General features: G+C 49.2%; 1 protein-coding gene across 1 annotated transcript; it reads left to right on the top strand.

Annotated features, from left to right (window-relative positions):
* Positions 1–668: 668 nt before the first annotated feature.
* On the top strand, positions 669–11,794 carry UGCG (UDP-glucose ceramide glucosyltransferase). Its single transcript, XM_032965798.2, has 9 exons — positions 669–1,085; positions 5,856–5,997; positions 6,337–6,439; positions 6,900–7,001; positions 7,397–7,509; positions 7,723–7,901; positions 8,058–8,144; positions 8,724–8,913; positions 11,496–11,794. The coding sequence occupies exons 1-9, from the start codon at positions 991–993 to the stop codon at positions 11,664–11,666; spliced, it is 1,182 nt and encodes a 393-aa protein (XP_032821689.1). The 5' UTR covers positions 669–990; the 3' UTR covers positions 11,667–11,794.
* Positions 11,795–12,032: the final 238 nt, after the last annotated feature.

Raw genomic sequence — 12,032 nt, 5'->3', positions numbered from 1 at the left:
GGGGAGAGCTTTGTGACGTCATATTTGAGGGGGTGTAACTTTGTGTGACGAGGGGGAGGGGGTCAAAAATCGTTCAAAATCGCGTGACGTCATTTATGGGCGGCCCCTAAGACACGTGGAGACAGATACGGGGAGACAAGGGGACACGGGGACACACAATTGACCAAAGGGACTGACAAAATAAATAAGCAGACAATATACATACACCCTCCACATGTAAATTAGCATTTTTTTGTACACATCGCATCATCCTCAAGGCTTTCCGCCGGTGCTGAACTTCAGTACAAAAAGTGGACCGTGGCGTCATCCGAGAAGATGTCTACGTGAGATAAGCGATTGGTGACGTCATCTCGCCGAAGGGCCCGCGACGTCACGGCGCTTGCATCACGCTGGCAATGACGTCACCGCGCACGTTCACACCCGCGCCGGGGTCGTTGGTAGCGGCGCACAGTAGTTATGACGTCACCGAGCACGTTCGCACCCGCGCCGGAGTTTGTGGCTGCGTGTATGACGTCACCGCGCTCTTGTTGTGAGTGACGTCATCGCGCGAGGCTTGCAACGCGGTGTGTGGACGGGGTGGGGGGGGTGGGTGATGGGTTGGTGACGTAAACCTAACGGTGCGGGCGCCCCGCGGTACAGCGCCCAGCTGAGCTGAGCGACTTTGCACGCGCGCGGCCCCCGCGACGACCGCGCTCGTGCGTGCGCGTGCGTGTCTCGCGCCGCTCTCTCTCTCTCCCCCACTGTGTGTCTCTCTCTCAAGCGTTCGCTCTCATTTCACTCTCGCGCGGCGCTCGCTCACTCGCTTGTCGAGGCGTCCCTTGTGCGCGCCCACCGCACCACCACCACCATCTTCATTATTTTCGTCTTGTTTGGTGCGGGTACGCGCGCTCGCTCGCTCCTTCGCTCCCTCGCCCTTTGCTCGTTCGGGGGTGCCGGCCGGCTGCGAGTCCAGTGGGGGGTGACGGTGGTGGTGGTGACAAGTAACGGGCGATGATGGCGTTCGCGCCGGGCGTGGCTGTGGCCGCGTTGGCGCTGGCGCTGGGCCTCGTGTTGTGGCTCATGCATCTCGTGTCCATCGCCTTCACGTGAGTCCCCATGGCAACAGCTACACCCGGCACGGCGCACAACACGCAACACGCAGTTTGCGCAGTGCCGCGTCGCTGGCGCTCGCGACCGCGATATTCAAGTAAAACAGATCCACCCATCCACCCATCCATCCACACCACCCTTGACATGATGCTGCTGGTGTGGAGCGCTCTTAGCGAGCAGCAGCTATGAAGGCCGGCACGGTGGTGGTCAAGCACCACGCACCGGCCGCCTTTGTCTCCCCCGTCAGTGGCGGTGTTTTTACTACACGCCGCTACTCGGCTGAGGACGTTCACGTTATCGTCACTGGCTGCTACTGCTGTTGTTGTTGTTGGCCGTGCGATGCTGGAATCGAACTCGGGGTCCTAGCCGGGGTTTCGTAGCGCTGCTACAACAAGAACAACAACACCACCACACAACAACAACAAACAGGCAAAGCAAGCCAGCCAGTGCCGCTTTTAAAAACAGAGCGAGCGATGTCAAAAACCGCGTGAACCCATACGGGTTTACTACGCCGTATTCCTGTACAAGGGGAACTTGAGTTATTAAGGTCCATACGGCGGTACAGACGTTTCAATACGGGCAATACAACACATGTTGTCTATTTTGTGTTTCATCTTCTCCCTTGTGATGGGACTTTGTAGGATGAACGTTGAAATGCATAAGGGGCACGGCGTGGCCAATAAGCTCTGAATTAGCCTGTAATAACGTTCGGGCGCTGATGCATTGATTGCGTTGACAAGAGATGCGGTGGTGCTTAACTCAAAAGACAAATCGGCAGTGCAGTTGTGGAGAGAGGAGAGAGAGAGAGAACACTCGGCACACCCCCCATCTGCCATCGGCATGTGGAATGTTTCCACCGCTGCCGATTTGTTTATGGAGATGAGCACCACCTTCATTCAATGCGAGCAAGACTTGAGAACAAAAAGTAGATAGGCCGACAGTCTCTGCACATCCCACACTCCCTTCTTGGAGGTGTATCTTCATCGGCGGCATTAATTTTAACGCAACAAAGCCCTCCCATGATCGGTTTCTGCATTCCATTCATCATACCTGTCAACCAACAACCCCTTATCAAGTGCCCCTTGCCTTATTTCAGACCTTAATGGTCACGCCCGTGCCGCCTTACAAATCTCCACGTTCATCCTACAAAGTCCCATCACAAGGGCGAAACACAAAACAAATAAGACGAAACATTCGTGTTGAAACGTTTGTACCGCCGTATGGACATTAAAAAAATAATTACTCAATTTCCCTATGCAAGAATACGGGGGTACAAAAAAAAACCCTACGGGTTGACACGATATCATTCGCTGTCGCATCGGATATATTCGGGGCTTGCTTTTTTTAAACCATGAGTTCAATCAAGAGTGCAAACGAAACAAGCAAAAACTCTGGCCCATCGGCAGCCAGGCTTGGTATTGCTTTAACGCGAGCGGACTGCTTCGGTTTCCACGTTCGGTGTTTCATCATCATCATCATCTGCAGCAGCAGCATCAGTCGCGTTTAAACCAAACGCCGTTGTTTATGTAGGCAAGGGACGTGGCTCTCTGGCAACAATATAGGAGTCCCAGTGTCCTCCTGTACGTGACACAACATAAGCATGATAATCTTTGTAGAATTTAAAAATAAAATTTACGCCTTCTCATATCTGTCCATTTCGCGTAAAAAAAAGAGAGTACATTACATTAAAACCTTGGATTCGCGAGCATAATTCGTTCCGGAAACGTGTTTGTAATCCAAAAAACTCGTATATCAAAGCACTCGTGTACATCAGTTGTGAGTACGTGACGCTCGGCCAGTACAAAGCGTATATACGTACTACTACTCGTATTGCTAAGACCCTCGCTCGTTTATCAAATTAATATTTATTTTAAAATGTTTGCTCGGCTTGCAAAACACTCGCAGACCAAGTTACTCGCAATCCGCAAGGTTTTACTGTATTGTTTTTGTCACGCATCCCAATCAGCCGCACGTGCGGCCACACTGCGCGAGTTGATCTAATAATGACTTTTTAGTTTTGTTGATTTTAATGCGAGGCTCTCTGTCGTGCAAGTGTGTGTGTGCGTTGTTGTGACGTAAAGTTGTTACAGGCTTAATTGTGTAGCTTTGTCTCGTTTTCCTTTATAACGCACGCACACTGTACCTCTAACAGGGGCACTGCATACTCACAGCTCCTGTTTCCACGTTAAAACCTTCGTTTGGTTTTAGTCACAATGTCTATAATAAGTCTTAACTGTATCATTTAGAAGAGCCACGTCGTTTAGCAGCAACCGAATATTATTTCAAACGTTCATTTAAATAAGAATTATTTATACCGGAGGATTTTTGCGGTATACGTTAATGTTGCGTTTGGTTGCCTTTACATTAAAACATTGTAAAAATATGAACTGCTATTTACACACTTACACACACACATGTTTATTTATACAACTTTTGCGGTATTATCCTTGTTGCTGTGTTTAGCCTTACCTGACTCTTGTTTACTGTAAACCCATTATTTTTTTTATGTAAAAAGGTCAAATGTGCAGCGCTGAAATGACTTGTTAATGTCACTGTTTGCGGAAGAGCTTACACAAAAAGGAAGCTCTTCAGAGCCCCTATAGAGGGGTCATTTAGTCTACTCTTCCACGCTGTAAACATGTTACAATTGCAGGTCGCTTGTTGTCTAATTGTATCAATGTTAAATGTGCCTAGTGGCTCTTGGCCATAGGAATGTGTTATTCGCATCACTGCTGGCTGGGCTGTGTTCATGTTTGACAGCATCATCACCAGCGCTACATGTACTACCACCTCATTGTTCCGGTAGGCTGCTTCACCTGCTATTGTTTATTCTGTCACTTGACGCGACCAGAAGAGGCATTATATAATTAAATAATGACTACCGTTTGCCATCCTTTATTTAACCACGTGACAGCTCATGGATATTTACTGTCCCCTTACCCACCCATTGACCTACCTACCCACCCACTCAACCATCCACCTATTCACGTACCCGCTCACCCATACACTCACAATACCAAATCACTCACTCAAAACGTCACTCCAACTTCTCCATTAGCATAAAAGTGCCCTTCGCCTGGCCCTGCCCAGGAGCGTTCTTCACGAGCCTCCAAAACACACATGCATGCGCGCATGGGGCATTAATCTTTAATTCAGTGTGAAATCTGACTCGCAGGTGAATTTACAAGGTTCATAGTGTTTTCACAAAAAATCTTAAATAATTAATATGCGGCAGAGAGAGACACGGGGGGAGAAGGGAGACAGGGAGATATAGTAAGTAGACACGGGGGGAGAGGAGGGAAAAGAGTGAGACAATGGGAGGGGTGATGCATGGGGAGACGGTGGATGGAGACACGTGTGAGAGAGAGGAGGGAGATACGGAAGGAGAGAGGATGGAGACAGGGAGATAGATGGATGTTGGGTTTGCGTGTGGCTGGTGAGCTCATCTCGCGTAGGGCTTCTTTGTTTTGCAAACAGATACGGGGCAAACGCACACAAATACACAGATCCCCCGATATAGCCTTTAACAGGCTATTATTATTGGCTGTTAGCGAGCGCCTATCAAGGCTGGTTTGATGTGGCCTAAACTATGCCCGGCCGCCGTTGTCTCTCCAATGATGATGCTTACACATCAATCTGGTACTCATTTAAGGCTGAGTCGACCTAGGGGAGGTTCAGGACCGGTTCACATATTCGTCTATATTCGTGGCTGATCTTGGCTCTCAGCGGAACTTAAACTTAGTTCACACGCAATGTGCTAACCACCACTGGCGGAGCCAGTGGGGGGTGGGGTGGCACGTGCCCCCCCAATGATACGATCGAAATCCCTAATTTCGATCGGATCATTTGGGTTTATTAGTAATAAATCGGCATTTTGCGACTGCCACTGTGTAGCATATTATTACGTGCCAGGGACTCTATGAGATGATAGGACAATAGTCTGAGTCCATAATTGGCAATAAGTAACGGCAAAGCAGTTGTAAGTGACTCGGAATTGTGCGCAGTTGCGTATAGAGTACACGACTTCCCTGAAGGCATTCACCTTCAGCGAGCACGATGCCGATCACACCACGCGGTTCGAATTCGACCCTCGATCGATGGCTGCGCCATGGGCGCACACGCGTTAAATAAAAAGCAAGGGACAAGTCCTTACTTACAACTATCATTTTTCATTGTTGGAGGGGTTGACCCCCCCTACTTGAAAATCCTGGCTCCGCCATCGCTAACCACTGTGTTATCACGAGCCAGAAAAGCAAGCACGCACTCACACATCCTCACAGAGATAAAGATCACCTGTTTTAGCCTTAACAGAATGTTGGGACAACTGCTGTTAGTGACCAGAACCACGTCCGGCCGCCTTTGTCTCCCTACACATCGCACCAGGTTCTCATTTGAGGCTGAGTCACACATACACCCTCACAACATAAACAGCCGCCATTCCCTATTAAGTGGTGGAGACGTCACCACAGTGCTCGTGCCAGGTTAGATACACTTTGAGGTGACATGAAGTGTCGAAGGCTCACTCGCAGGAGGTCACGGGACAGACCCAGGTGCCATCGGTTGACTGAATGAGATGACTGACATGCTCCACCTGTGCTTTTCACTGTGCCAACTTGCTGCATTTTAGGAACTACATTTATAATCCATTCATAATCCCCTGTAGGCATGTGTCTTCCTGTGCTCTCATGTGTCCCGTGTCTCTCCAACTCTCCCCGTTTCTCACCGTGTCTCCCTGTGTGTGTCTACACGTGTCTTCGTCTCTCCAGACGCATCCACCTGCGGAGACAGGTGCCGGACAAAGTTCCTGTCTCATGTCTTCCTGGTGTCTCCCTCCTCAAGCCGCTCAAAGGCGTCGACCCAAACCTCGGAGACAATCTTGAGACATTCTTCAACATGGACTATCCAGAGGCACGGGAACACAGAGACACGGGGCTATGGGGAGGCACGGGGAGACACTGGGATAGAGGGACCCGGAGACATAGGGACACGGATAGATACACAGGGAGACATGTGGAGATGGAGACACAGGGGCACATGGGGAGACAGAGAGGGGGTGAGAGACACGGGGGGAGAGAAAGAGTGTCACACGGGAGAGGAAAGTTATACAATTTGTAATACAAAATCTTCATAGGCGCCAACATGGAGAATGTTTATAACAAGATGGAGAGGCAGGCAGTATGTCTCCTCTCTCTGTGTGATGAATAGATAGCCAATCTGCCTCCTTCCCCACTCTTTCTCTCTGTGTAGGTGGAGATTCTTCTCTGTGTGCAGGACAGAGATGACCCAGCGGTGAAAATCTGTCAGCAGCTCCTCGACAAATACCCGAACGCGGACGCAAAACTCCTTGTGGGTGAGAGAGAGATGCGGAGAGAGAGACACACACACAAGAGATATATTGGGAAACTGATAGACATGTGGAGAGAGAGAAACACTGAGAGGGAGAGTCAGAGACACAGGGAGAGAGACATGGGTGTAGTGAGTGAGAGAAAGAGAGATAGGGAGTTAGAGAAACATAGAGAGACATGGAGAGAGAAACACTCATGGGGGAGGGAGCGAGAAACACAGGGAGAGGGGAGAGCGACACAGTGAGAGTGAGACATGGGGAGAGGAGGGAGAGAGAGAAACAGGGGGAGAAAGACACTGGGAGAGAGATAAGGGAAATATTTAGAGAGAGTGAGAGAGAAAGGAGAGCGGAGAGAGATGGAGACATGGGGAGAGAGGGAATGGATACATGGGGGGGGGGGATGTGTATATGTCTCTCTACGTGTCTCTGTCTATGCATCTCTCTCTGTGTCCGTCTGTATGTGTAGGAGGCAAGCGAGTGGGTATCAACCCCAAGGTGAATAATCTTATGCCTGCGTATGAGTCTGCAAAACACAGTCTACTGTGGATCTGTGACAGTGGCATTCGCGGTGAGTACAAATACAAAGGTAAATGTCCCCTGCATAGCCCACACAGACTGTAGAGGCAAGTGCTATTACCGAGCACCTATGAGTTGGTGGTATGGCCAGCACCTTTGCCTCCGCAGTGTTGATGTTACATACACACTTTGCAAGGTACTTGTTTAAGGTTGAGTCGACATAGGGAAGGCCCAAGACCGGATCTGATATTTTGCCACTGATTTTTCCTGTAAGCGGTAAAGTAATTTGAGTTGGCGAGTTCGTAGTGACTTAGTATGTCTGTCTTCCTGTAGTGAGACCAGACAGGCTGTTAAACATGGTCTCACTCTGACCCTGTTTCTATATGTGTGTGTCTCTCTCTGTGTCTGTCTCTCTCTGTCTCTGTGTATCTCTCTGTCTCCCTATAGTGAGACCGGACACACTGTTAGACATGGTTTTGCAGTTGTCCAAGGATGTGGGTCTTGTCCACGGGCTCCCGTACGTGGCCGACAGGCGTGGATTCGCAGCCACACTCGAGCAGGTAACTGCGTCTGTGCGTCTCCCTGTCTGTCCCTGTGTAAGTGTGAGTATATGTGCATGAGTGTGCCCTTCTCTTTCTCGTCCTGTCACTGTCTCTGTGTGTGCGAGTGTGTCAGTGTGTGTCTTCGAATCTCTTTCTGTCTGTTCTGTCTCACTCTCTGTCTGTGTCTCTCTCTTTTGTTCTCTCTGTCTCTGCTTCTCTCTCTGTATGCAGGTGTATTTCGGCACAGCTCACCCACGTAGCTATGTCTCGGCACATGTGGTTGGGGTGCGCTGTGTCACGGGAATGTCCTGTCTGCTGCGTCGCTCGGTTTTGGACGACGCTGGGGGGCTCCAAGCGTTCGGAAAGTTCCTTGCGGAGGATTACTTCATGGCCAAGGCCATCACAGACAGGTAGGGGGCCACGCACAGAGAGGAGAGGGGAGGCACGGGGAGACACGGGGGGGAGAGGGGAGACGCGGGGAGGAGATGGGAGATATGGGAGAGAGAGATGGTGAAGAATGGGATGTACGGGGAAGGAGAGGAGTGTATTTGTGTTTGTCTACATAGGGGATGGAAACTCGCCATGTCTCACCAAGTTGCACTGCAGAATCCGGGTTCCTACTCAATCTCCTCCTTCAGGAACCGTATGATCAGGTACTAACGCACGTACTAATGCCCACACATACTAACGTGCACTCACTAACGCGCATATTACTTACAAACAAAGATCCCCCGTATAGCATGAACGGACTGTTGGGGCAAGTGCTTTTAGCGAGCACCTATGAAGGCCGGCATGGCACACAAGGTAGGCCAACACCACGCCCGGCCGCCTTTGTCTCCCCAATGGCGATGTTTACACATCGCACCAGGTACTCATTTAAGGCTGAGTCGACCAAGGGGAGGCCCAGGACTGATTCAGGATAATCGTCACTGGCGATGGCCGTGAGTGGGAATGGAACTCGGGCCGCAGTGCAGCAAGCTAACCGTTGCACTACCGCTCCCCACATATAACTTACGCTAATGCACACACTAACGTAAACACTAACGCACACACACTAATGCACACACTAACATAAGCTCACTAATACGTGCACGCTTGTCCGAGTATATGTGTCTCTGTGTTTCTGTGTCACAGTGTCTCCGTGGTTGTGTCCCCATGTCTCTCGGTGTCTCCGTGTCCCCCTATCTCTGTGTCTCCACGTCTCTCAATGTCTCTGTGTCCCCGTGTCTTAGGTGGACTAAGCTGCGTCTCACGATGGTCCCTGCGACCCTGCTGCTCGAGCCATTGTCCGAGTGTCTCGTGTCTTCGTGTCTCATATCCTGGGCATCTTACAAACTACTTGGATGGGACCCAGCCATTGTGTTTCTGGGACACATCCTGGCCTGGTTTCTGGCAGACTACGCACAGCTCACCGGCGTGCACGTGAGTGGAGTGGTCTGGTCGTGGTGGCATCACCTCCATTTAGTGGCGAATGGCTGTAATTCACCCCCAACATTTGTTCCTCGAAAAAATTTGCTCCATCCGGTCTCAATTACTCCTCTCCCCAATCATTTCTCTACCTTCTGGCTTCCCTTTTCCATCTTTTAATGGCACAGTGTTAGTTGGGTTCTCTGGAATTTCAATGTCTGTCTGACTTAATTAATAAATCGCATCCGACCTTTTGTCCTCTTGATCCTTTTCCTACCGCTGTCCTTCGAGGTAATTTCTCTGGTTCCATTTGTTCAAGATCTAGGATTGTCCCTTCTATACTTAAGATGGTTTCATTAACATCGCTTCACAAGAATCCTGGTCTAGATTCAACCATCCTTAGCACTTCTGCCCAATCTCAAATTTCCCTTTTCTATTTAAGATTCTTGAGGGGGCTGTCGCTTCACAGTTTTAATTTACACCTGCTGTCAAATAATCTACTCGATCCATTTCAGTCTGATTTTAGATCTGGTTATAGTACCAAAACAGCCTTAAGATAATGAATTATCCCCTAATTGCTGCTGATAAAGGTTCTCCAAGTGCTCTCCTCCTTGTCCTAAGCGCAGCCTTCGAGACAATCGACCACATATCTTACTCAACCGATTGGAACTCTTGATGGGGATCATGTTGAAATGGTTCAACTCGTATCTCTCAAACCGCAAGCAATTTGTTACGATGGGCCCTATAAATCCACAACTTACTTTGTTTCTTACCGTGTCCCTCAGGGATCTTTATCAGGCCCCATCCTGTTCTATGTCTGTTTGGCCCACATGGAGCTTCATCACGACAACAAGGGCTCAGCTATTACTGTTATGCAGATGATACTCAGATCTACCTACATTTGGGATTGCATGGTTTATCTACAGTTTCATTATTAGAATAGTCAATTTCTCATGTCAAAGCCTGGATGTCTCAAATCTTCCTTAAAAAAGGAATAATGATGATAAAACACACGTTGTTTTAATCGGTACACCCCATCAGGTTTCCAATGCAATCCCTCTTAACTGGTTGGAACATCTATCAAACACATGAAGTCACCAATCTTGCTGTCCTTCTAGATCAAACTTTATCCTTTCAGTCCCCTGTCAACAGATTTGTGAGAACCTCTTTTTTCCACCTGAGAAACATATCCCGGCTCCGCCACATCCTTAACACTGCAGACACTGAAAGACTGATCTACGCATTTGTTTTCTTCTGCATTGACTACTGTAATGCCTTGCTGTTTATAACTCTGAGCAAGCTCCTAAACAGGCTGCGCAGTATCTTAAAAATGCGGTTGCCAGGGTGCTAACTGGTACATCCTTTAAGGATCACATCACACCTGTGCTCCTGTCCCTTCACTGGCTTCCTGTCCATATCCTTATTGATTTTAATATTCTCTTGCTGGTATTCAAGGCCTTATATGGACTTGCTCCTCCATACATTCATGACCTCCTTCAGCCATATATTCCATCAAGATCATTAATATCCTCAGATTGTGCTTGCTCACTGCCCACAATCTAGGCTTCACACTTGGGGTGATTGTGCCTTTGTAATTGCGGCACCTAAACTCTGGAACTCCTTGCCCTTCGAGGTCAAATTGTCTTTCTCTCTTTAGTTATTTTCAAACGTCTTTCTCACTTCTTATTCCCTTAGTTGATATTAACTATTTCCACATTTCCATGCATAGCGCCCTGAGAAAGATTGTTTAAAAGCGTTTTATAAATAGAAATTATTATTATACTTCAATGATCTGGATACAGTTCCATCAGTGAGCTCCTCCAGCAGGCAAGGTTGTATTGATTTGGTCCCTCATGCCTAAGCAGCTTTTGTTTGAATTTAGAGAAGGGCCTAAACAGGCATGACACAGGCTTGAGAATAGATGGGCTGATGCAGTACAAGAGGATGTGGAGCTGATTGGACTTGCCAATAACTGGTACCGGCGGTGTCAAGATCAGCCTCTTTGGAGGAGGCTTGTGAAGGACACTACTGGGCAGTTGGAGGCAGTTGCCCTCCAAAAACAGTGGTGGGCAGAGGAGCGACGCTCACAAAAACGAGCGGAGCACCAGGTGGCTAAAAAGCAGTGAGTTGGCACAGTGGGAAGCACAGGTGGTGCATTTGTCAGTCATCTCAATCAATCAACCTATAACACCTGGGTCTGTGCTGTGACCTGTCAGCGAGGCTTCAACATTTCACTTGGCCTCAAATTGCATGTAGTCTGGCATAAACCGTGTGGTAATGTCATCGCCACTTCGTGGTGAATGGCGGTCGTTGTTGTGTATATGAGTGGGTAAGAGTGTGGGTGAGAATGAGTGCGAATGAGCGAGTAAGAGTGAGCGTGCATGATAGAGCGTGATAATTAGTGTGAGTGTATTTGTGTATGTGGGATTGAGTGTGGTGAATGAGTGAGAATGAGTGTGCGTCAGAAAGCATGTGAGTTAGTACGTGTGAGATTGTGTGTGTCAGTCTGTGTGAGTAAGAATACGGGAGTCAATTGGTGTGTGTGAAAGTGCGTGTGTGCATTAGCTATATGGGGAATCTTTGTCTTTGTGTTGTAGGGGGGCGCACCCCCGTTCTCGCGGAGGGAGTTTGCGGCCGCGTGGGTTGTGCGCGAGCTGCTGACGCTGCACATCTTCGTCTCGGCTCTCCTTCACCCAAACATCGCATGGAGGAAAGGGACGTACCGGGTTCACTGTGGTGGCACAGCGGAGGAGACGCTCCCCGTGTAGGGGAGAGTAGACGTGTAGGAAGAGAGGGACACGGGGAAGGGAGGGGATAGAGGAGAAAGCCACGATGAGAGAGGGAGAGAGACACACAGGTCGAGATGGAGATGTCGGCAGGGGGGGGGAGAGAGATTGAAGAGGGAGACATAGGTATGGGAGAGATGTGGAGGAGAGACCCAGGGATAAGAAAATAAAATACAGGGAGCGGAGGGGAGAGGAAGAATAGAGGAGACACTGGGAGAGGAGAGGAGACACTGGGAGAGGAGAGGAGACACGTGTAGGAGATACGAGGGTAACTTTGGGAAGCGAGAGGAGACAGGAGACACAGGGAGGGGCAGGGAACACGGGGAGGAGAGAGGAGATATGGTGAGA

The sequence above is a fragment of the Petromyzon marinus genome, chromosome 2 (assembly GCF_048934315.1).
Source record: "Petromyzon marinus isolate PM22_M1 ecotype Great Lakes invasive population chromosome 2, UKy_Petmar_22M1.pri1.0, whole genome shotgun sequence".
Lineage (NCBI taxonomy): Eukaryota > Metazoa > Chordata > Hyperoartia > Petromyzontiformes > Petromyzontidae > Petromyzon > Petromyzon marinus.
The sequence above is the reverse complement of the archived record's forward strand: the minus strand, read 5'-3'. Positions and strand labels throughout refer to the sequence as shown.

Bases quoted from the DNA above. Each gene is read 5' to 3' on its own strand.
- UGCG (XM_032965798.2), top strand. From the start codon at position 991: ATGATGGCGTTCGCGCCGGGCGTGGCTGTGGCCGCGTTGGCGCTGGCG. The intron at 1,086-5,855 runs GTGAGTCCCCAT...TCGTCTCTCCAG, and splicing joins CTCGTGTCCATCGCCTTCAC to ACGCATCCACCTGCGGAGAC. The intron at 7,510-7,722 runs GTAACTGCGTCT...CTCTGTATGCAG, and splicing joins TCGCAGCCACACTCGAGCAG to GTGTATTTCGGCACAGCTCA.